Source organism: Artemia sp. Qi Xiang Cuo, chromosome 5, assembly GCF_049724085.1.
Source record: "Artemia sp. Qi Xiang Cuo chromosome 5, ASM4972408v1, whole genome shotgun sequence".
Lineage (NCBI taxonomy): Eukaryota > Metazoa > Arthropoda > Branchiopoda > Anostraca > Artemiidae > Artemia > Artemia sp. Qi Xiang Cuo.
The window spans coordinates 3142960-3167658 of NC_142798.1; the positions used below are offsets into that span (position 1 = coordinate 3142960).

The following is a 24699-nucleotide window of genomic DNA, read 5'->3' on the forward strand; positions in this document are numbered from 1 at the left end:
GGGGGGGCACATTGTATCTAACTGCATTCTTTCGCAGTGTCCAATTGTCGGAAATCACTGGTAGTCGAAGCCGAGGAGTGTTTCGGCCGTTCTGATTGCCTTTTGGTCTTTGGATCTGGAAATTTACGGGGGAATGTCGATAAAAAATAATTTTTTTTTTTTTTTTGAATGGGTGTTAAAAATAATTTTGAGAAGCGATGTAAGTAACGAATAAAGCGGTTTTTTACCGATGGTTTTCATCTTCTTCTTCATCAAAAAATTTTCAATGCAAATTTGCGTGAAGTTGAAAATAACTTGATAAAACGTAAGTTATATGTTGCATTTGACTTTTTTTAGTATTACCACTTTACATTTTCCACCTGTATAGTTACTAACACGGCATTCCAAAAATCATATCAGCAAGTTTTACTGAATCAATCAATCAATCATTTTATTCATAGTGAAAATTCTTTAGAAGCACTGCTAAAGGTGGTTAGGCCCAAGAAGTTTAGCTTGTTGGAGGCTTAACAATAATTAAAGTGCAAAAAAAAATTAGAATACAGTAAAAGGCACTAATAAAAGAAAAACACGCTAAATAAGATATCAGAAACATAGAAAGCGAAGACCTGGAGGGAGAGATATCAATTGGAATGGAATTTTAAAGTAAAATCGACCAAAAAAGGGGGGGGGGGATTTGTGTGACAGCTGAAGAACGTTTAGTGCTCGTGTGTTGCAAGCAGGGTAAAGAGAGACTGGATAGATGGCGGCTACGTTTTCTGAAATACTGTGTAAACTAGCCGTAGATTGTTGCTTCAGTTGTCCTATTCCTAAAAGGCCGAGGAAAAAGATTAAAAAACAAGGTGTCCTGATTTTTAAACTTAATCTGTACTGATGGATATTATTATTTAGAGTAATTCCAATTTTTCTTAGGAGGGGTTCTATTAATCAACAATTCGAATTACTAAGACTAATTTCAATAAAAATTGTCAGTACATACCGGGAAGGGTTAATTGTGCATGTGTATTTGCCGACCATTCCACGTCAACTAGGGTGGCCATATGCACGCACGAAGGACTAGGGGCCTGGGGCATTGAAATCTTCCCCTCCCAATGCTTCGGTTGCTCTATTTCGAAAAGACTGAAGAGAGCACAAGAGCAATTAGCTGGTGTTTCCCCAAACTGAGGAACACTATGGCAGATAGGGAAGTACATCAGTGAAATATAGGTAAACATAATTTCAGTTGAGAGGCAAATATCGAATTATGTTAATTCTTGAGAAAAGGAAGCAAAAATGGTGATATGTATGTAAATTTGATCTGTACTGACATATATAATTATTTGGATTAATTCCACTTTTTTTTTCTTGGGGGGGGATTCTGCGAAAAATTTTGTGTAGGCTTTTAGTATTTTTCTTATCTAGGATGGATGTTTTTCGATAAAAATAGTGCAATTTTCAATCAAGATCTCTAAAGCTTTAATTTTGAACATGTTTTGTGTCTATAAAGCAATTATGTTGTATGTAAAGCCTGAATTTCACATTAAAGTAATTTATTTTTCTTAGAAACAAGAGCAAGGAACAAAAATTTCTACGCCAATTTAACGCGATATCTCACCTACTTTGGACTGTGTGTTGCTACTTGCATTATCTTGCAAAAGAATACTTTGGTGGCTGGAGTCCTTGGCATTTGTGTTGCTGCTTATATTTCCGCTTCTGAATATATTATTAGCACGCAGAGTGGTGGTGAACTTATTCCCCAATTTTAAGTAACCTTTTTTATGCAAGTGGCCAGGACACTAGTGGTATTTGAAATTTCCTAATGTTGAAACGAGACTTGAAAGTAGTCCTGCTGCTTATTGTTCTGCTCCTGAACATTATTCTTTTTTAAATGATAGCCTTAGAGTTTTTAATTTTAAGTTGAACGTATAGATCTACTCCAGTGACAAAGTGCTGCTCCCTTAGGCTGCATAACAAACTTTGTTAATTTTCTTTCTTTTTTCAAGTTGGTATTATGAATCAATTGTTGATGACAAATAAGCAAAAAAAAATAATATAAACTAACAAAATTAGCAAAGTTTTTTATATAGCTAAGGCTATATCTGGCATCAATAGGGGAGTTGGGAAGCAATTTGTATTGGTAGTGATTGGTATATTTGAATAGAATATTAAAAGGGAAATAGAGTGATATCTATAAGTGGTATCTATATAGTGGCTATATAATGGTATCTTTTAGCTATCTATAATGCTGCTGTGTATTCATTCCGAGACAAAACTGCTCACATTGCAGAAAGGAAACTATACAATAAAAACAACAAACTTCATACAAAACAAATTTATTGGATCTTTTAAGCGCAGAAAGCTAAAATGTAAATGTGATATTGAGATGAAAGTAGAAAATAAATAACCGCTTTTGTGGAATACAATTTTTTCAGAAATTTTGGTTTTAGTCAGTTTAAAGGAATAGTTGTTAGAGTAGTGTTAGCTGTATGATTTAGGCACTAACAATCGTGTGGGTTTCTCTGTATTTTCCCTCATAACCTGGGTTTTATGCAATACACAATTGTCAAAAAGCAGATATATTTCTTGTGTTAAAAACAAAGACTAGCAGGCAGGTTAGATGGGCAATGATTTTTTCAGAGGGTACTCACTTCCCCCCCCCCCACTCCTCACCTCTATATATACTCCCGCTGGTCTAGGAAGCTGTAGAAAAATCTTCCCAGAAAAACTAAAATTTCTTAGAAAACTTAATTAAAACTTGATTTTTTTTTTTGAAATTTTAATTAAAACTAAAGTTTCAAGTTTTTCTATGAAAACTTCCTAGAAAAATCTGAAATAAATAGAAACTACCTGAATAATGAGAATCAAATTAAGTTCCGGTTACAAATAAAAAAGTACTCATTTTACGAATTACTTTTGTTGTCAGTAACACGGTGTTACACGTTACACCGTAATCAGTTAACACCGTAACACGGTGTTAACTGATTCATATTTTCTGCACATATTAATATAAAAGAAAAAAAGAAATCTACTTATATTACAAAACCATGGTTATTTGTTTTGGTCTGGGTTTTCAGTTTTTTTTAGTTTGTTTTGTGTTTTTCGTCAGTCGGCGTGCTCTACAGTTAATTTTCCCAGTTACTAAACTGATTGCTCTGTTGAAATATTTCACTTGAAGCTGGCGTACCGTCAGGATGAGTGAAATTATTCCAAATGCCGAACAAATATCATGTGAAAGGGTGAAATTTTCGTTTTTGCACGGAAATGCTGAGGTTTAACCGAGGTTATGTGGGTTTTTAGGAGTATTTTTATATTGTTTCGTCAATGATTTAAATTTTTATTTGATCATTTAAAAAATTTAGCAAAAATGAAATTTTTCATTTTTTTATTATTATTGAATGTTGTCTGTAACGAATAACACCCTTTCCCAATAACCTTTTCATTTAATTTCACTACCATTTTTGTAGTCGGCACAGTTAGGAAATGATGCTCAAATTGTTTGTTTCTGTTTTCTACATACGTTTTTTATTAGAGTATATTTTATGAGTGATTAATGAAAAAATCAATGCTTTTTCAATTAGTGTGTCACATATCTCCACTGCACACTTTTTTCAAAGGAAGTTTTCCATGCTCAAAACAAACGGATTTTGTGGGTTTTTTTTTCCAAAATGATGCAAAAAATTAGAAGCCCCTCTTCAAGAGGGGCTTTTAATTGTGGATTTTAATTTTTTTTTTTTTTTTTTTTTTTATTTGTCCATTAGTCAAATTTGAAAAGGTAGATTTATACTTTGTTCAAGGTGTGAAGCACCTTAACATTGTGACGAAAAGGATGCCCTCTTATTTCAAATTCTTTCAAACATAATTTCATATATCATATATCAGTTTGAAGCCATATTCTTTAGCTGTACAATGTAATTTAGAAAATAATCTTTTTTATATATCCTCGAATGAAAACTTTTTCCGTGAAAATCTTAAAAATGTGGTTTTCGATTATTTTAAAATTAAGAAAATGTCCTTCCTTATTTAGCTTGATAATTTGAAAACGCAAAAAAATATTTGTGTGGAGTATTTAGAAAGTTGTTTAGAATTTGAATTATCCAGTGATGTTTTGTTTTTCTGAACATGTTAGGAGGTTACCGAAATTTTTGATGTATCATAGTTCTAAGACGAGTACTTTTTATCAAGAAATAATTACCATGATAATTCTTTCAAGAAACATGTTTCTAATTGTTTCTTGTTTTATAATTATTACATCTACTTAACTAAAGATATCAAATCAGGATTCGATAATGATTAATTGAATCTATTTAGCTTTTGATCTTAACATGAACTTGGGGGAAAATAGTTAAAATGAAGTTTTTCAGGTCATGGCGGATAGTACAATGCTTAGAGATGTACATTTGACGTATATCTCTAAGATTGATGCACACGTGTGAATTTGATGAACAAAATTTCTGTCACTATAATGTTTTAACTAGTCTTGTTTTTATAGAAAATGATATTGGAGCGAAAGAAGAACTATAACATTGTTCATTCTTAGGAAGAAATTTATTATAATTAGAAAGAGTGAAAGTATTTATGGGTGACTGTTAGGGTTCTGTGTTGTCTGTTTTGTGTTTTTATTATCGGAAATACATTTGATTAAAATGTTGTTAGCTTTGTATTCAGGAAGAGAAAAGTTTGTTGAATACTACTTTTGAAGAAAGTAGTTGACGAAATGCTTTCATTTGTATGGCAACTAAGTAGTTTAACACTACTACTACTAACAACTCACTGCAGCACCAATTCGGCTGCAAGGCCAACACAACTGCGCTCTCTCCTCTCAGACTGAATATATCCAAAGCTTCACTCATAACCGTTTCCAATGCAGCGGCAAAATAGATGGATACGCATGATAGATAATATAAAAGGAAAAACGTTGATTTTGTGCAGAGCTGTAGATGTGTTCACTGAAGCTTTATGGGTATTCAGGAAGACCTTAACATTGGGGTGGGATAAATTAATATAAAAACGCATGCAAGATTAGAATGAGTTAATATAACTTAACAAGATTAACATGAGAAGATAAGATATTTGTTTCAAATATCACTATCATGAGCCCACAAAGGATCAAATTCGGACTTCGGAGTCGAAATATTATATGAAAACACGAAAACTGGCAAAAATGCAAGAACAACAAGGCACAACAAATCCCTCCTGCACAAAAGGGTTTCCAAACTTAGCTTTTCTTAGGAGCAGAGTATGGCACCTAGCCTTCTTTGAAAATTATTTGCAAGGCTCTTTTTTGGATCGATTCAATTTTTTCCGATTCTTTGCAAGAGATACCAGGGTGCCAAACTGGACAAGCATATTCGATATAAGGGTGGAAAAAAGACGTATAAATCCTTAAGGAATGGGAGGGGGATGCTAAATTTATTTAGGAGATTAAGAAGGAGGATAGACACATTAGATCTATCGATGATATCTTTAACATAATTTCTTACTGTTTTTGAAATCATGCACATCAAACTCCAAGTTTTCTGGGGAGAACCAGAATTTTGAAATGATTTTTCATAACAAACTCTTTCTTATTGCTCTATTACTTTTATTGCTCACTAGAATTGTTATTTATGTTTGAATGAGCCCTCTCCCGGTATTCTAGGTCTATTGGATTGATATGATCACAGCTGGAAATAAAAATAAATAAAAACGCATTCCATGACCTTTCTTCTGGCAAAAATGCAAAAATCTATATTTTTGCAGATGGGAGCTTGAAACCTCTACAGTAGGGTTCTTTGATCCACTGAATCTGATGATGCGATTTTCATTAAGATTCTTTGGATTTTTTTTTAGGGGGTCCCCCTTTTTCGAAAATCAGGCAAATTTTCTAAGGCTTTTAGCTTTTGATGGGCAACACTAAATTTAATGGATTCTATATATTTGGAATCAGCATAAAAATCCAATTATTTTGGTGTGTCTATTGATATCAAAATTCCGTTTTTCGTGTTTCCGTTACTATTGAACCAAGTCACTCCTTACTTACAGTAACTACAAATTAGTTCTGATTGGTAATTACCATTGATAGAAAAATTTTAACACTGATAGAAAGGCTTCTATTTTTAAGCTTATTAGAAAGGGTATATACTAATTACAGCCTTTCCCCTACCCATTTGAGGATGTCCACCTTTTTTTAGCCCCAGCTAGATTGCCAACAACTTTTGGCACCTCAGAGCATATAATCCTTGATCTGTAGAACTCGACTTAACCACCCTAAACTTTCTTTCATTACATCAGTGGTCTAGAAAGCGGATATAGCCACATTTCTCATAAAGACTCTTTGCTGATAAAATAAAAAACTTTTCTTTTCTACTAAAAGTGAAGAGCAATTTAAAACTAATTAAAACTAGTTTAAATAATCTTAGATAAGAACGGAGTGCTATCCCCTCAACATTCCACTCTTTATGTTTAAGTAGGGCTGGTGCTTTTACCAAAAGCACTTTAGAGTTCAATATGTACAGCTAACTGTTATCTGCAAGTGTCTTAGTTGCCTTTTACTCTGAGTTATGAAGACCAACAAATGACGAAATTTAATAGGACATGGGACAAAGTAGCTTCTTAGTAGATGAAGCTTTATCAAAATTTTACTTCGTTTCTCCATAAAAATGTGTCTCCTCTTCTGAAGAAATCTCATAAAACAGAGTGCAGAGTAAGATGCAAGATTAAGATGGCACCTAAACTTAGCATTAGAAAAGTACAACTAAAAAACGTGAAGAATTACAGCCAATTTATTTACAGCAATATACGACAGAACAAAAACCTACAAAAAACACTAAACAGAACAAAAAGTTCTTGGATTAAAAAAAGACAGAGAAAAAATCTCCTGTCGGACAAGGGGATTTAGTTTCCGCATCTGGAGTTACAGTATTTGGAGGAGCTAATTAGTAACTTATCACCCTTGTAATGCAAATATCCTTGAAGAATATTGGACTGTCTGGTTTAGGCTACATAGAATCTACCTTACAAGAAGAAAATAAAGAAGCTATGCAAAATAATGTCAAAAGAGGAGTTAAGGAAGCAATATACTTTATAATAAAACCACACTTTTAGTTCTAGCCATATGAGCTTGTATTCAACATCAATTTTGTCTTCTTCCTTTCACATGCTTCACTTTAACACTAAAGTTCCTCTGTTTTAACCATGAAAATCGCCCACCCTCAGCGAAAACATTTTATAGTTCCAACTGTATGATTGACACAAGTTGAAATGTTGGAAGATATGGAATAAAAGCATTCCTTCATCAAAGAAATTTTACAGATAAGAAATTCAGCAGGGATATTCAGTACTGAAAACTCTTCAAGGAGCCTCTGTTGGTCATTTGGAATGGTTCCATGGCTAATACCTTCACAAATGCTAAAATAAATTTTACACAAGATCATTATTTTTATTATCTTATTTACATGTCTATTGTCTATGTTCTCTAGCACTTCTGCTGTAACAACTATCAAGCTACCAATACACCAATAAATACATAGATTAGTATTCACTAATGGCTGATTATTACAACCCAAGTCCTGTGTTTTTTGTTTTTTTCTAATAAAAGAAGAACTTTTTTGCTCTTTTTATATCAGTCTTGTGAAAATTTTGTGCTTATAGTTTTCTATTTTCATGATAGTGTAAGACCTGGCGTTTCTAAAAGCTTTCCAGTTTATTTGGAAATTATATGAAGCATCCAAGAAATGATTGTAAAAATTAAAGGGCTCCCAAGGCTTTGGATAACCTATCAGTTATCTCATCCCTACATTTGAATAGGAGAGATTCCTATTCACTCACAAAATTTATGAACATTTTTAATTAACAAAAAAAAGCACAAATCAGATTCTATGTGACAAACATTTTTTTTTTTTTTTTTTTTTTTTTTTTTTTTTGTGTGTGTATGTATGTCACAACCCTCTAGGTTGTGACACATGCAATGAGTCTGACGTGTGCCCTATGAAATACTCAGTCAGGGGGCAAGGCCGTTCTTTTCTTTTTGTTTTATAATGAAGATACAAAAAAGGTATCTTTCAAAGTCTAGATGGGGAGGAGATAATTTTCTTCAAGGCAAATCTAAGAGCGATTTCATTTTTTTTTTTCCATTTTTTCAGAGCAAATACAAAACAAAGGTATTTTCAAGATCTAAGGGAAGAGACACAATTGCCCTTCCCCTCCCAATTGGCACCCTTATTAAAGAAGCTGCACTTTGCAAGCATACTTAATGCCTTGCTACTCAGTGAGTGTAATTTACAAACTCTAAAATATGTTTCAGTGTCCAAAATCACTTTGAGTGGATAAGTGTGCTGGGGCCACAAACAACTGATAATATTCAGAGAAGTGTTATTATCCTGTGAAATTACCATCACCTTTTCAGTCATAGTTGGAATATTTCAGCCTTTACGTTAATAATCAGCCCGTTTTTTAGCACTAAGATCTTACATCTAACATCTTACATCTTTCTGCAAAGATTATCGTTTTTTAACTCATCTTTGTTCTAAGATCTTACAGCTCACTGATGTTTGCAAAAAGTGTGAAGACCGCCACTGTTCTGCCATATAGAACTTTGATGATCTACTCATCATTGTTCTCAGACCGCTGATCAGAGCAGAATGATGAAAGACGTTTGCACAAAAACGACCACAGATGTAAGATCTTTGTTCAAAGGTTTCACTTTTAAGCGTTTTCTGACAAAAGATGTAAGATCTTAGCACATTGACGAGTGAAAAAACGGCCCTAATCTTAAGCAATAAAAACCAAATCAGAAGTTCATTCTTAAATTCTTTAGCTAGAGTTGATAGGAGCTCATTTAACAAAAATATTTTTTAGAGTCCATTTTGGTCTTTTATAATGAATTAAAATGGGTAAAATTTGAAAATAAACTGAATTTGCCTTAAAAATCTTGATGTTATACTGGATAGTTCCCAATGGGAATTTTGCTACAATGTTATTATGAATTTTTAGGGGGGTGTTTTTTAATTCTTACTTTCTTTTCTCTCCTTCCTCTAGGGCATGGTTTGGCAACCTATTGTTGTAAAAGGGCCAAAAGTTTACGTTGGGATATCACGCGGGCCGCACTTAGGTCACATGTCATTACACTGTAATCTAGTATTATAGGTGTACTATAATAAGTAGAGTACGTCTACAATATTTATATGTAAATATTTTAGGTTTAAAAGTAAAACGCTTAATGTATATTTTCACTACATTTATTGTAGTTAATACAATCAATGAGATTTTCGTTGTTGCATTTGACATTTGAAGGTTTTTCTTACATTAGCTTGAATTTTTGTATTAGAGACGTGAAATGTTGCGTCTGATAACCGAGAACAGTGTTGGTTTTTTTTGATAATTCAGAATTGAAAAAGCTTGCTCACAAATATACGTACTACCAAACATAGTAATTAATTGCTCAGCAAACCTTTTTAATTCCTTGTAGTTTTCAGAAGACAAACTTCCATAGAAATCCACCAAGTTGGTTTTTTCCTTAAATCTATTTTAAGTGTGGTATCACTTTGCAAATCTGTCACCTTGATTTGCAAATCAGTTTGTACATTATAAGTAGGATTATTATGCATATTATAAAGTAAGAATTGTTTTCTTAACATGTCTCCTTATGACCAGGTACCCTCTCACATACTGGAGAAAACATGGTGACATGATTATGGCCACGAAATAATTTCCAAAATATTCTCTGGTCTCCTTGCCCCCCCCCCCCCCTCAGAACGTTCTGATATAGCCTTAAATTATAGGCTAGGCAAAACTAAAAAACATTAGACCTAACTCTGCAGTGTCACCATTCTATGGATTAGTTTGCAAGCTAAAAGGTGAAAATACCACCCCATGATTCCCTTTTGACCATAATTCCAAAAAAAGCCATCTGAAAAAGTTGGCAATTAAAGTTGAAATATTGAATTTATGCGCAAGTATTGCCATCTACATAATTACTTAAGATTGACTACATGTCGCCTGGGCAACAGCGGCCCAAACAAACATTTATATCATTTATAAATGGAGAAAAAATCGACATAAAATGAAGGTATGTTGTTACTAGATTTATGCAGTCTCCCTGACAATTATTGTCAGAGCAATCCTCTAATATTAAGGGAGTATAACAAAATATTAGTTTGTTGCAAGCTGTACCTATCAGCAGAGGCGTAGTTAGTTTTTTTTAGTGCCTGGGGACAATGTCGATTTTGTCCACCCCCCTCACCGTCACTTCCAAATTATAAATAGATCATAGTATTGACAAATACTTAGTTTGGGAACCCCCCAGAGGTTGTGCCCGGGAACAGCTGCCCCCCTCTAGCTACGCCATTGCCCATAGGATAAACTTGTATGAAATACTTAGCCAGACTTTAATCACATCCTTAGATAAAAATACGACTATTTAGTGATTAAAATAAATAATTTAGACGTTTCAAAAATTTTTATGATTAGTTTAATGAAAATCTCAATCGGTCTATTGTAGATCTAACTAAAAAGACGCGTCCCGTGTGAAAGGCTGATGTTGATGCTAACTAATGTTTTCATTTTATATGTTTCAGAATTATCCTTCGGTTTGCAAGACAGAGAGCTGTACTAATATTTTAATTTTAGATTAGGTTAATAACTTTAATGAAATAGAGAAGAATAACAAAAGAAGACGGGAGTGCTTATATGCAATCTTTGACAGTAATTGGTCTTCAAAAAAAATTATGTAAATATAACAAGGCAGTTTTGACCCCTCCCCCCTCCCAAAAGAAGAGTAAAACACAGTAACATTTTAGATATTCGGCCTCCAGATGTGTTTTGGCCCAATTCAGATACAACACTTTTGTTGTTGGTTCATAATACTGAGTCTACTGTTCAGTGCCCGCAAGACTGGGGACCTTGCAGTGAACTCTGTTCCCACTTAAGTAGTGGCGCCCTTCAAGGAAATCATAGCCTAGTAAACAACATAGCATTCGCAGGGGATTCTGATTAATGGATAATTCTTCTGGGCTTGATCTGTTTTGGCGGGCGTTTTAGGGCTGAAAACCTATTCCCAGCTAATTTATCTACTATTGGTCGCTTCCCTGTTGTAGCATGAAAACTATGTTGTGACCAAGATCGACCCAGGATTGTACAAAGCCTTCATTCAGACGGGAGGTCTTCTTGCTGCCCGGTTCTAAGCCGGCTTAAGCACTTCGGTGCATACCTCAGAAGATGCGTTGGTTCCCGTCCTGCACTGAATTCCGAAATCATTGCTTTTCCTGAGGCCAAAATAATTTCAATAAATTAAAGAATATGAGAATTGCAACTTGGAATGTTATGACGTTATAAATAACTACTGTATCGACATTTTGAGAGACAAATTCAGAATTTCGAACTGGACTTATTAGGAATTTCAGAAACTCACATCCCATGGGTAGGAAACATGAAATTAGATTAAATAGAATTTATTTACTCAGACAGGAAGCATGGGGGCATACACAAAGAGTAGGACTCATGATAAATAAGGAAGCTGCTAAGTCTTGCTTGGATTGAGAAGGTATTAATAATAGAATACTAATCGCTCATTTTGTGACTGAAAAGTGCAGGGTATCAGACATAGTAGTATATGCCCCTGTATAAGCGACTGACGGAAATAGTAGTGACTAGGGTAATTTTACTTACAGTTACAGGAGCAAATAGACAGGGTCCCAGGTGGAAATATGGTGTTTCTATTAGGAGGTTTTAAAGCCCAGGTCGGTAAAAATAGCGATAGAGGGTATCCCAGCCTAGGTAAATTTGATATAAGAAAAGAAAATCGTAATGGTTTTAGACTGCTGAAATTTCGTAGGTATAACAATCTAGTTATAACTAATACAGTGTCTGGTCATAAAATGGCCTATAAGTTAACATTAACACGGTTTTCACATGACGGTAAGACAGCTAACCTTATTTATTATGTTATTGTGAACAGAACACTAGCATGATCAATACAAGGATCAATACAAGATATTAGGGTATATAGGAGTGCTGCCATTGATGTTAAAAGTAAAGATCACCGTTTAGTAGTGTCTAGGGTTAATTCAAAGTTGAAACTCAGGAAGGGTAAGAATCTTCTGGGAAGTTATGACGTTGGTAGACTCCAGGACGAGAATTTGAGAGAAACTTTTCAAGAACAGTTTAATAGGCCGACTAAACTAAAGAGTTTAATATTTGACAATGTAGACGATGAATGGAATGATTTTACGAAAATAGTTTGTGAAGTCGCTGATTGTGTCTTAGGGAAGAAAGTTAGGAACACAGCTAAGAATACGAGTGAAAAGGCTTTGTGTTTAATAGAGAGAAAATGGGGCTTGTACAGAAACTATCTGAATGATGGACAATTTGAAAATACAAGGAACGTAAAGAAAGTGGAAAAAGCATTAAAACATGAGCTAAGGAGGTGTCAAGTGGAGACAATGGATAAAACTGCCGAGGATCTTGAAGATGTGGCAAGACGGCATAGTAGCGAAATATTGTGCTGGCATATTATTAAATTGAGGAGGAGTAGTCAATCTGGACTTGTCCCAGTTAAAGATACGAACGTGGCCACAATTAGTGATAAAAAAGACTTACAAAGAGATGGGCAGGGCATTTTGAGAATTTTTTAAACCGGCATAGAGCTACTGGAAAAGATATAGAGGAAAATGAAAAAGTTTAAGACACCATGGTCGTCAATGAAGATTTATGTTGTGAGGAACAATTAGTGACAATACTAAAAGGATTTAAAAAAAATAATAAGGCTCCTGGTGCTGATAGTTTGGTAAATACACTTCTGAAATATGGTGGCTATGAGGTTAGAAATAAGCTACTGAAGAATATGAGTATGATTTTTGAAAAAGGGGAAGCACCTAGCAATTTTAGGAAAATCCTAATTAAACTCCTGTACAAAAGGTGATAAGAGTGAGTGTTGTAATTATAGAATTATTATCCTGGTCTCTGTAGGTAGCAAATTACTTAGTATAATGATACTTTATAGACTAAGATGATGTAGAAAAAGTTTTAAGAGAAAAACAGTTCGGTTTTAGGAAGGATAGAGGATGTGTCGACCAAATTGTCACTCTTATTTTAATAACTGAGAAGCGCATGAGTTATGAAACACCTTTAGTCCTCAGTTTTATAGATTATGAGCAAGCGTTTGAGTCAGCTGATAGAAGAGCCTTAGCGAATGTCTTATCCTTGTATGATATACCAAACAAATACATACAAGTGATTGGTGCTATGTATGAGAATTAATTTAAAAAAATTTTTCCACATAATAAATTTTTCAAAGAAAAGTAGAGAACTCCATTTAACAAAAAATGAGCAAAAATAAAATCATATAATCTACCAAGTGTGGAACTACCACAAATCAGCATCGATAAATAAATGAAAACCAAAACAAGCAAAAATTACAATAATTAACCAAGTCAAACTCAAAATGAGCAGAAATTAACATAAGTTGGGCGCAAAACCCCTATGCCTTCCTAAGGCCAGAACAAAATTTGCACTTTATTGAAAACATATAAATGATTTTTACTTTTATAACTTTAATAAATCAAATATATAAACATTTTGATTACTAAATATCAGTATATGTATATTAAGCTGACAATGCACATTCATTTGTATTTTTTTCAGTAAAGTGCAAATTTTTGTTCTGGGCTTGGGAAGGCATAGGGGTTTTGCGCCCAACTTATGTTAATTTCTGCTCGTTTTGAATTTGACTTGGTTAATTATTGTAATTTCTGTTTTTTGGGGGGGTTTCATTTATTTATCGATGCTGATTTGTGGTAGCTTCACACTTGGTAGATTATTTGATTTTATTTTTGCTCATTTTTTTTTAAATGGAGTTCTTTACTTTTCTTTGAAAAACTTGTTTCGTGGAAAACGTTTTTTTAATTAACTTCTGTTCGTTTTACATTGACATAGTCTTTTCAGGGAAAAAGAAAATAATACTTTAAATCTTTTCGTTTTTTATGACTTTATAGTTTGGCCTGCACTTTGTATGCTGGAAAAAAGTTTTCAGCAATTTTTAACAACATACACCCTTTTAAAAATCTGTACACAAAATGGTACTGTTTAATTTAGTTTCATACCTCCTCTAGTTTACCTGCAATGGAAAACTTGATACCATTCGCAAAAAAATCTGTTTACTTTCTTTGATAGCTTGGATGCACTTACGCTATTTTGATTTGGTTGAATTTTAAGAGCAGAAATAGCCCCGAAAGTTTGAACATAATACCCTCAATTGTTTTTGGGATACTGCTGAGATGCCTTTTTGGTAATTAGCATTATCACAGTGTATTTTGATTTAATCTTAAGCAAACTTTTATTTTTAAAAATTAAGGGGAATACGGGAGGGTGGGCGTGGGAGGGTAGGAGTGGAAGGGGGATTAGTTGCCCTCCAATCACTTTGGACTATTAAAAAGGGCATCAGCCCTTTCTATTTTCAATTGAATAAGCCCTTTTCAAAGTTCCCACGACAACTCCTTTGATACGAAGTGCCCTGGTCTAAACAACAACAACAAAAAATGTTACATTATACCCACATCGATCTTTACTATAAAAATGTCAAGCCTTCCAATTACTTTCGACTATTAAAGAGGGCACTAGGCCTTTTAATTTCCAATCGAATGAGCGCTTTTTGAAACGACAACGCTGTCTATAAGTATCTTATATGCCCCAGGGAATAAATTACAACCCCTACGTTAAGGTCTGTTAGAGGGGTTTCATCAAACTAGACCAAATTTCCAGAACTTTCAACTGCGTTAAACAAAATGGCTATCTCAAAATTTCGATTGGATGTGTTTGGGAAATGGTGGGCGTGAGGGGGGTGGTAGTCGCTCTCCAATCACTTTGAACTATTTAAAATGGCCCAAGCCCTTTCAATTTCCAATCAAATGAGCCCTTTGGAAGTTTCTACGACAAAACTTTCAATAAAAATCTTATATACCCCCAGGGCATAACTTACAGTCCTTGCCCTGAGTGCTTGGGGGAGGGTGTCATTCTCAAAGACCTAATTGCCAGAGCTATCTACTAAGTTGAACAAAATGGCTATCTGAAAATTTTGATTGGACGTGTTTGGAGGAATGGTGGGCGTGAGAGGGGGGTTAGTTACCCTCCAATCACTTTTGACTATTACAGAGAGCACTAGCCCTCTCAATTTCGAATTGAATGAGCCCCTTTTGAAGTTTTACGACAACTCTATCTATAAAAACCTTAACTGCGTTGAACAAAATGGCTATCTCTAAACTTTGATTGAATATTTTTGGGGAAATGGTGGACGTAAGAGGGGGATTAATTACTCTCCACTCACTTTCGACTATTAAAAAGGGCAATTTCAATTTCCAATCAAATGAGCCCTTTTTAAAATTTCTACAGCAATTTTCTATATAAACTTTATATGCCCTCAGTGCATAATTTACAACCCTTGCACCGAGGGCTCTGAGGGGGCTATCATCCTAAAAGACCTAATTTCAACAACTTTCAACTACGTTGAACAAAATGGAATCTCAAAATCTCAAAATTTTGATTGGATGTGTTTGGGAAAATGGTGGGCGTGAGAGGGGCGTTAGTCGCTCTCCAATCACTTTGAACTATTAAAAAAGGCACTAGCCCCTTCAATTTCCAATTGAATGAGCCCATTTGAAGTTTCTACGCTTTCAATTAAAACCTTATATGCCCCCAGGCCATTACTTACAACCCTTGCCCTCAGGGCTCTGGGGGGGGGGGGAGGCAATCCTCAAAGGCCTAATTTCCAAAACTTTCAACTACGTTGAATAAAATGACTATCTAAAATATTTATTGGATGTGTTTGGAGAAAAGATGGGCGTGAGAGGGGGGTTAGTTGCCCTCAAATCACTTTCGACTATTAAAAAGCGCACTAGCCCTTTGAATTTCTAATCTAAAGAGCTCCTTGTGAAGTTTCTACGACAAAGATTTCAATAAAAACCTTATATGCCCCCAGGGCATAACTTATAACCCTTGCCCTGAAGACTGTGGGGGGAGTGTCCTGCTCATAGGTATTATTTCCTGAACTTTGAACTGCGTGGAACCAAACTGCTATCTCAAAATCTTTATTGGATGTGTTTGGGGAAATGGTGGGCATGGAAGGGGTGTTAGTTGCTTTCCAATCACTTTTGACTACTAAAAAGAGCACTAGCCATTTCAATTTCTAATCGAATGGACCCTTTTTGAAATTTCTACGACAACGCGTTATATAAAAACCTTATATGCCCCCTGGGCATAATTTACAACCCTTGTCCTGAGGGGTGTTTGGGTGTTGTCATCCTTAAAGACCTAATTTCCAGAACTTAAAACTACGTTGAATAAAATGGCAATCTCAAAGTTTTGATTAGATGTGTTTGGGGAAAAGGTGGGCGTGAGAGGCGGGTTAGTTGCCCTCCAATCACTTTTGACTATTAAAAAGGGCACTAGCCCTTTGAATTTCCAATCGAATGAGCCTTTTTTGAAGTTTCTACGACGACGCCTTCTATAAAAAACCGTGTATGCCCCCAGGGCATAACTTACCACCCTTTCCCTAAGGGCTGTCCTCAAAAACATAATTTCTATCTGGAAATCAACTATGCTTAACAAAATGAGCATCTCAAAATTTTGATTGGATGTGTTTTGGGAAATGGTGGGCGTTGAAGGGGTGTTAGTCACCTTCCAATCACTTTCGACTGTTAAAAAGGTCACTAGCCATTTCAATCTCCAATCGAATGAAGCCTTTTTGAAGTTTCTACGACAACGCGCTATATAAAAACCTTATATCCTTGCCCTGAGGGCTGTGGGGGTGTTGTCATCCTCAAAGACCTGATTTCCAGAACTTAAAACTACGTTGAATAAAATGGCTATCTCAAAGTTTTGATTAGATGTGTTTGGGGAAATGGTGGGCGTAAGAAGCATTTAGTTGCCCTCCAATGACTTTTGACTATTAAAAAGGTCACTAGCCCTTTGAATTTCCATTCGAATGAGCCTTATTTGAAGTTTCTACAACAACACCTTCTATAAGAAAAACCGCATAGGCCCCTGGGGCATACTTCGCAATCCGTGCCCACAGGGCTGTGGAGGACTGTCCTTAAGAACATAATATCTATCTATATATCAACTGCACTGAACAAAATGGCTATTTTAAAATTTTGATTGGATGTGTTTCAGGACATGTTGGCCGTTGAAGGGGTGTTAGTCGCCTTCCAATCACTTTCGACTATTAAAAAGGGCACAAGCCACTCCAATTTCCAATTGAATGAGCGCTTTTTGAAGTTTCTACGACATCTTCTTCGATACGAAGTGCCCTGCTTTAAAGGTTAAAATTAATAAATAATACATTTTGCCAACATCGTTCTTATATGCCCCCAAGGCATAACTTAAAACCCTTGCCCTGAGGACTGTAGGAGAGTGTCCTCCTCTTTATAGTCCCCATTTCTTGTCTCGTTCTCGAGTGTCCCCGTTCTTTACTTAGGCAGCGCGATCGCGCTGCCTATGATTTATGCAAAAACTTTCTATATAAACCTTATATTCCCCCATGGCATAACTTACAAACCTTGCACTGAGAGCTCTGAGGGGGGTTATCATCCTATAAGACCAAACTTCCAGAAGTGTCAACTATATTGAACAAAATTAATATCTCAAAATTTTGATTGGATGTGTTTTGAGAAATGGTGGGCATGAGAGGGGTGTTAGTCGCTATTAAATCACTTTCAACTATTGAAAAAGGCACTAGCCCTTTCAATTTCCAATTGAATGAGCTCCTTTGAAGTTTCTAAGACAGCGCTTTCAATAAAACTTTATATGCCCCAGGGCATAACTTACAACCCTTGCACTGAGGGCTCTGAGGGGGTTATCATCCTAAAAGACCAAATTTCCAGAACTTTCAACTACATTGAACAAAATGGATGTCTCAAAATTTTAATTCGATGTGTTTGGGGAAATGGTGGGCGTGAAAGGAGCGTTAGTCACTCTCGAATAACTTTCAGTATTAAAAGGAGCATTAGCCCTTTCAATTTCCAATTAAATGAGCCCTTTTGAAGTTTCTACGACAATGTTTTAAGTAAAAACTTTATATGCCCCCAGTGTATAAACTAAAACCCCTACACTGAGGGCTGTGGATGTGGGTGTTGTCATCCTTAAAGACCTAATTTCCCAAACTTTCAACTACATTGAATAAAATAGCTATCTAAAAATTTTGATTGGATGTGTTCGGGGAAAAGGTGGGCGTGAGAGAGAGGTTAGTAAGTGTCCCTTCAATTTTGACTATTAAAAAGGCCGCTGGCCCTTTGAATTTCCAATCCAATGTGTCCTTTTTGAAGTTTCTACGAAAACACTTTCTATAAAAACCGTATATGCCCCCAGGGCATAACTTACAACCCTTGCCCTAAGGACTGTCCTCAAAAACAAAATTTATATCTGGACATCAACTACGCTGAACAAAATGGGTATCTCAAAATTTTGATTGGATGTGTTTCGGGAAATGGTGGGTGTTGAAGGGGTGTTAGTCGCCTTCCAATCACTTTCGACTATTAAAAAGGGCACTAGCCATTTCAATCTCCAATCGAATGAAGCCTTTTTGAAGTTTCTACGACAACGCGCTATATAAAAACCTTATATCCTTGCCCTGAGGGCTGTGGGGGTGTTGCCATCCTCAAAGACCTAATGTCCAGAACTTAAAACTACGTTGAATAAAATGGCTATCTCAAAGTTTTGATTAGATGTTTGGGGAAAAGGTGGGCGTAAAAAGCGGGCTAGTTGCCCTCCAATGACTTTTGACTATTAAAAAGGGCACTAGCCCTTTGAATTTCCAATCAAATGAGCCTTTTTTAAAGTTTCTACGACAACGCCTTCTATAAAAAACCGTATATGCCCCCAGGGCATACCTTACAACCCTTGCCCTAAGGGATATGGGGGACTGTCCTCAAAAACATAATTTCTATCTGGAAATCAACTACGCCGAACAAAATGGGTATCTCAAAATTTTGATTGGATGTGTTTCAGGAAATGGAGGGCGTTGAAGGGGTATTAGTCGCCTTCCAGTCACTTTCGACTATTAAAAAGGGCACAAGCCACTCCAATTTCCAATTGAATGAGCCCTTTTTGAAGTTTCTAAGACAGCTTCTTCGATACGAAGTGCCCTGCTTTAAAGGTTAAAATTAATAAGTATTACATTTTGCCAACATCGTTCTTATATGTCCCCAAGGCATAACTTAAAACCCTTGCCCTGAGGACTGTAGGAGAGTGTCCTCCTCTTTATAGTCCCCATTTCTTGTCTCGTTCTCGAGTGTCCCCGTTCTTTACTTAAGCAGCGCGATCGCGCTGCCTATTATTTATACAACAACTTTCTATATAAAACCTTAGGTGCCCCCTGGGCATAACTTACAACCTATGCACTGGGGGCTCTAAGGGGATTATCATCCTAAAAGACCAAATTTTCAGAACGTAAAACTACGTTGAACAAAATGGATATCTCAAAATTTTGATCGGATGTGTTTTGGAAAATGGTGGGCGTGAGAGGGACGTTAGTCGCTATCAAATCACTTTCAGCTATTAAAAAAGGCACTAGCCCTTTCAAATTCCAATAGAATGAGCTCCTTTGAAGTTTTTACCACAACGCTTTCAATAAAAACTTTATATGTACCAGGGCATAACTTACAACCCTTGCTCTGAGGGCTCTGAGGGGGTTATCATCCTAAAAGACCAAATTTCTAGAAATTTCAACTACATTGAAAAAAGTGGATATCTCAAAGTTTTAATTCGATGTGCCTTTTGAAGTTTCTACGACAACGCTTTCAATAAAAACTTTATATGCCCCCAGGGCATAACTTACAACCCTTATCCTGAGGGCTGTGGAGGGAGGGGTTGTCACCCTTGAGTACCTAATTTCCAAAACTTTCAACTTCGTTGAATAAAATGGCTATCTAAAAATTTGATTGGATGTGTTTGGGGAAAAGGTGAGCGTGAGAGGGGGGTTAGTTGCCTTCCAATCACTTTTGATATTAAAAAGGGCACTAGCCCTTTGAATTTCCATTCGAATGAGCTTTTTTTTAAGTTTCTACGACAACGCCTACTTTAAAAACCTTATATGGCTCCAGGGCATAACTTAAAACCCTTGCCCTGAGGGCTCTTGGGGAGTGTCCTTCTCAAAAACATATTTTCTATCAGTAAATCAACTCCGCTGAACAAAATGGCTATTTCAAAATTTTGATTGGATGTGTTTGGGGAAATGATGGGCGTGGGGGGGGGGGTAGTTGCCCTCCAATGACTTTCGATTATCTAAAAGGGCACTAGTTCTTTGAATTTCCAATTGAATGAGCAATTATGAAGTTTCTACGACAACGCCTTCTATAAAAACCTTATATGCCCCCAGGGCATAACTTAAAACCCTTGCCCTGAGGGTTGTGGGGGATTCTCCTCCTCATAAACATATTTTCTGTCTGTGAATCAACATTGCTTAAAAAAATGGATATCTCAAAATTTTGATTGGATGGGTTTGGGGGAATGATGGGCGTGGGGGGGGGGGGAGGATAGTTGCCCTCCAAACAATTTTGACTATTAAAAAGGGCACAACCCACACCAATTTCCAATCGAATGAGCCCTTTTCAAAGTTTCTACGACAACACCTTCGTTACGAAGTGTCCGGGTATTGAGAACCAAAAAAAAACACATTGTGCCCACATCGTGCTTTACTTGGCAGCGCTAGCGCGCTGCCTATGATACTACTGTTGCAGTTAAACTACATTATAATGAAATGAGGTTAGTAGCTGGTTTTGTATTAAACCAGGAGTTAAGAAGGGTCGTCTTCCATCCTAATTTATATGGATAATTTTGATGGACATTGTGTTAAGGAGCACAGGAAAGACAATGGGAAAAACGGAATCAAATGGGGAAGAAAACTTTCCTGGACTTACATTTTCATGATGATTTAAGCATCCTAGATGAAAGTGTGAGCAAAACGAACAAGCTTTTAGAGGTTTTCCGAGTTCAGTGTGATAGAATAGTTTGAAAATTAAATTTAACAAGACCAAGTCGCTAAGGCGAGGAATAAGTGAAGGTAAATGGGGCCTGACGTCGGGGTTATAAAGTAGTTCTAGAGTGGGGATTAATTAAATTAACTAAAGAAACAAAAGAAAATGACATTTATCTGGTAACCAGGGCAAAAAGGCCCTAACAATGGGGGTTTTGACAGTTTTAAAACTGTTGGCCCCGCTTCACATAAAGGAAAGACCCACATTTGGAAACCCCAGCCGTACATTCCATGGCTTTTTCTATGAAGCCCCTCACAAAGTAAAAAATAACTCACATGATTGTGATTCGTGACATATTTTGCCTTGTTAGCGTTGGGGCCCCGGTAGGCGCAGGGTCTGGCGTGGTCGCATCACTTGCAACCCTCCAAAGGCCGAAAAATTCAATCCATCCAAAAAGTTCGGGCTACAAAACTCAAATTTAAAATCTAACTGAAAAATTCAAGCCACCGAAAAAGTCTGGGTTTCAAACCTTAAATCATAAAGCTAATTTTGGCACCACTGCAAGGTTTTATTATTAATACCATATTTACGCAACATAATAAATTCTCGACAGAGAGAAAACTCGACAGAGTTGGGGTGTCCCTTAATTTATGTGACACCCACCCAAGCTTTAGCCAATACAAACAAATTTTGATGGAAGGACAGATCATTCCAATACAAAGATCGCCAATCGCCAATTTGCTAGGGTAGCGTGAAGTGTTGTATCAAACTTTAGTCGGCATTTCCGACGAAAGTGTTTCGGGAGCCGCATTTTGTAATAGTTGTTAACCCCTCAGCATTTAAAAAATGATACACATCAAGAACCTTCCATTTATATAAATAACTAACGCAACCAAAGCCAAGAGTTTCCATACCTACCAATTTGTTGTGATATCTCGCGTTTTCTTTTTTCAAAGTGACAGTTGAAAATTATAGTCTCACAATCTACTAACAAATAATGCTTAATATGAGAACAAAACAGCTGTGTATGCTCCTCCTTTATCCTAATCTATTCAGAGCTTTTCTCTTCACCCCCTTCTGCGACGTTCCGAACTCCTTTAAATCCTTTCTAAAAAAAAAAGAGTGTATCTAACTTTATGCATGATAATTGTGCTCAATCAAAAAAGAAAAGAAACAATTTTTGCTCAAGCAAAAAAGAAAAGTTTTAAGTTGGATTCTTGCATTGCAGATGTCGCGCCTCGCTCGATTCTTCCGTTCTACACCAGCTGATGAAGAAGAAAATGACAGAAATGGTGTTACTAAAGTAGATAAGTCCATTCCAACAGTTGCACTTATTGATGAAGCCTTTCGTGAGCCAATGTACACTCCGGCAAGGGCTAAGACCCCTGGCATAACATCTAGTTTGAATACTGGAAAAATGGCTACTGCAGCATTTCGTGAAAGTACTGCAGCTTCCCGGCCCGGAACATCACGACCACAAACAGCTTCAAGGCCCATGACAGCAGTTAAGAGTGCCGGATACAGCTCACGTGGTTGGGGCGAAGGTAATGTATTTGACCCACTAAACCAGGGAAGACTTCAAACGGGATACACTGAAAAAAAAGATGAATCTCCACAAGATAAACTAATCTCTATGGAGCGTGCAGTATGGGATCTTATAGATGAATCAATTACATCAAACGGCCAACATAATTATAGAATCGCCATGGAACGCGCACGTGAAGCTTTGGCACGAGAAAAAGCAGTTGAAAGATTTCGAGAGCAGATGAATATCACCACCCCGCCAAATATTGACCTTGTTTTTTCCGTCCAATTGAATTTAGCAGCCCAATGTAGCGCAAATGAGCTTTATACTGAAGCACTGCAACAATACCAATCAATCATCAAGAATAAGCTTTACGGTGGTGGAGGACGGTTCCGACTGAACGTTGGTAACATTTATGTTAGACTGAGTGATTACGGAAAAGCTTTAAAAAATTACCGAATGGCTTTAGATCAAATACCAAAAGCATTCAGATGGCTGAGAGGAAAGATCATGCACAATATTGCTATATTGTTCGTGAAGCTAGGTCAGTTTTCCGACGCAGCAACAACATTTGAGTTCGTCATGCAAGAGTACCCAAGTTTTCAAAGTGGCTTTCATTTGAGCCTTTGTTATTATATCCTTATGGATCAAGAAAGATTAAGAAATAACATACAGCGAATGATCTCCCTACCAATAGAAGAAGACAATGCTACAGTTATTCAGCATGACAATCATATTACCCTTGTGGATGTTGCCGAAACAGATGACTTGAGTTGTTTTATTCAAGATAACAAAAAGAAATCCGAGTCCAGCATGTTAATGTCCTTTAAACTTCTTGCTGATATAGACCAAGATGGGTCTGCCTTTAGCTGGTGCATCGAGGTAATTAAAGGTTCCCCTTGCTATAGTTTGGCCGATGAACTAGAAATAAACAGAGCAGTTGCTTTACTTCAAATCGGCAATATAAGCCAAAGTACAAGCATACTCGTTGGTTTGACAAAGAAAGACCTAAAAGTGGCAGCAATAGCCACAACAAATCTCTCGGGTATAATGTGGTTGAAGGGGGAAGTAGATACTGCCAAAGACTACATCATTACAGCTATTGATGGGGGATGTATCTATCCAGGTTTGTTTGTTAACTTAGGAAACTGTTATTTTAGCAACGGAGATTATGAAACAGCACGTGGGTTATATGAAAAAGCATTAGATATGGACAATATTTGCGTTGAAGCTGCTTACAATTTAGGATTAGTTTTCAAAAGAATAAAATCCTACCAGGACAGTACGGACTACTTTCAAAAAATACTCACAGTCCTTCGTGGGCAGTTTGATGTAATGTTCCAATTAGCAGACATTTACGAAACAACTGGAGACACGGATATGGCTTCTGATTTATATGTTCAGCTCTTAAGCGTTTTACCTAGTGAGCCAAGGGTCCTTATCAGGTTAGGACATATATATGACAAGCAAAAAGATAAGCAGCAAGCTCTGTATTATTTCTCTGAAGCGCATAGGTACTCCCCATCTTCAACGGAAGCTATTGAATGGCTATCGTCATATTATATAGAGGTTCAACTACCCGAAAAAGCTCTACCTATGCTCGAATTAGCAGCAATAGCACAGCCATTTGATCCCAGATGGCTTTTATCTTTGGCATCAGTACATAAAAAGTGTGGCAGTCTTATGAAAGCGTACGAAGTTTACAAAGCAGCGCATATAAAATTTCCAGAGAATATTGAAATTTTACAATCTCAGATTAGACTTACAAGTGACTTGGGTTTCCCAGAAGCAAGGCAATATTCGGAAATTCTTCATCAAATAGAACAAGCTCGGTCAAGAACAGCACAAAGGTTATTGGACAGAACTGGAAGCTCATCCTCGAGGATAAGCAGCTCCGGAAATTCAGACGAACTAAGATTTTCTTCACCGCAGCAAAGGAATGTAGAGACGCCTTCCAGATGGGATTCACCCCGCCCAGAATCAGTACGCCCAAAAACTGCTGGACTTTCTAACATGGATGATGAGTACATACTTAATAATTTGCTGCCTCAATAACGTATAAATTCGATCTCCTTTACTGAAAAATTGTCGAAATAATAGTTCTAAAATCATAATTCTTATTGTAAGTTCAATGTTACCTCTGTATATACTTTAGAGTGAAACCAAACTACAACTTCTTATGATAGCCGATAGCCATATTTACCCTTTTTCACGGATGGAAAGTAGTATTTATTTTTTTCTCTTTGATATTCAAGGAAA

At 36.3% G+C, this 24699-nt stretch overlaps 2 protein-coding genes across 3 annotated transcripts in view; both read left to right on the forward strand.

Moving 5' to 3' along the window:
• Creld (Cysteine rich with EGF like domains) overlaps positions 1-4624 on the forward strand; it is a 51037-nt gene extending 46413 nt beyond the window's left edge. Inside the window, exon 7 of one of the 2 annotated variants that reach the window (XM_089089292.1) lies at positions 1540-4624. In XM_089089292.1, coding sequence (XP_088945418.1) covers positions 1540-1742 — 203 coding nt within the window. In that variant the 3' untranslated portion in view covers positions 1743-4624. The remainder of the gene's footprint in view (positions 1-1539) is intronic. The other variant, XM_089089293.1, reaches the window with a different exon arrangement.
• Positions 4625-9974: 5350 nt separating this feature from the next.
• On the forward strand, positions 9975-24683 carry nompB (intraflagellar transport protein 88-like protein nompB). The gene is made up of 2 exons (XM_089088681.1): positions 9975-10021; positions 22144-24683. Exons 1-2 carry the CDS (start codon positions 10016-10018, stop codon positions 24493-24495), a joined length of 2358 nt encoding a protein of 785 aa, XP_088944807.1. The 5' UTR covers positions 9975-10015; the 3' UTR covers positions 24496-24683.
• The last annotated feature ends 16 nt before the right edge of the window (positions 24684-24699 follow it).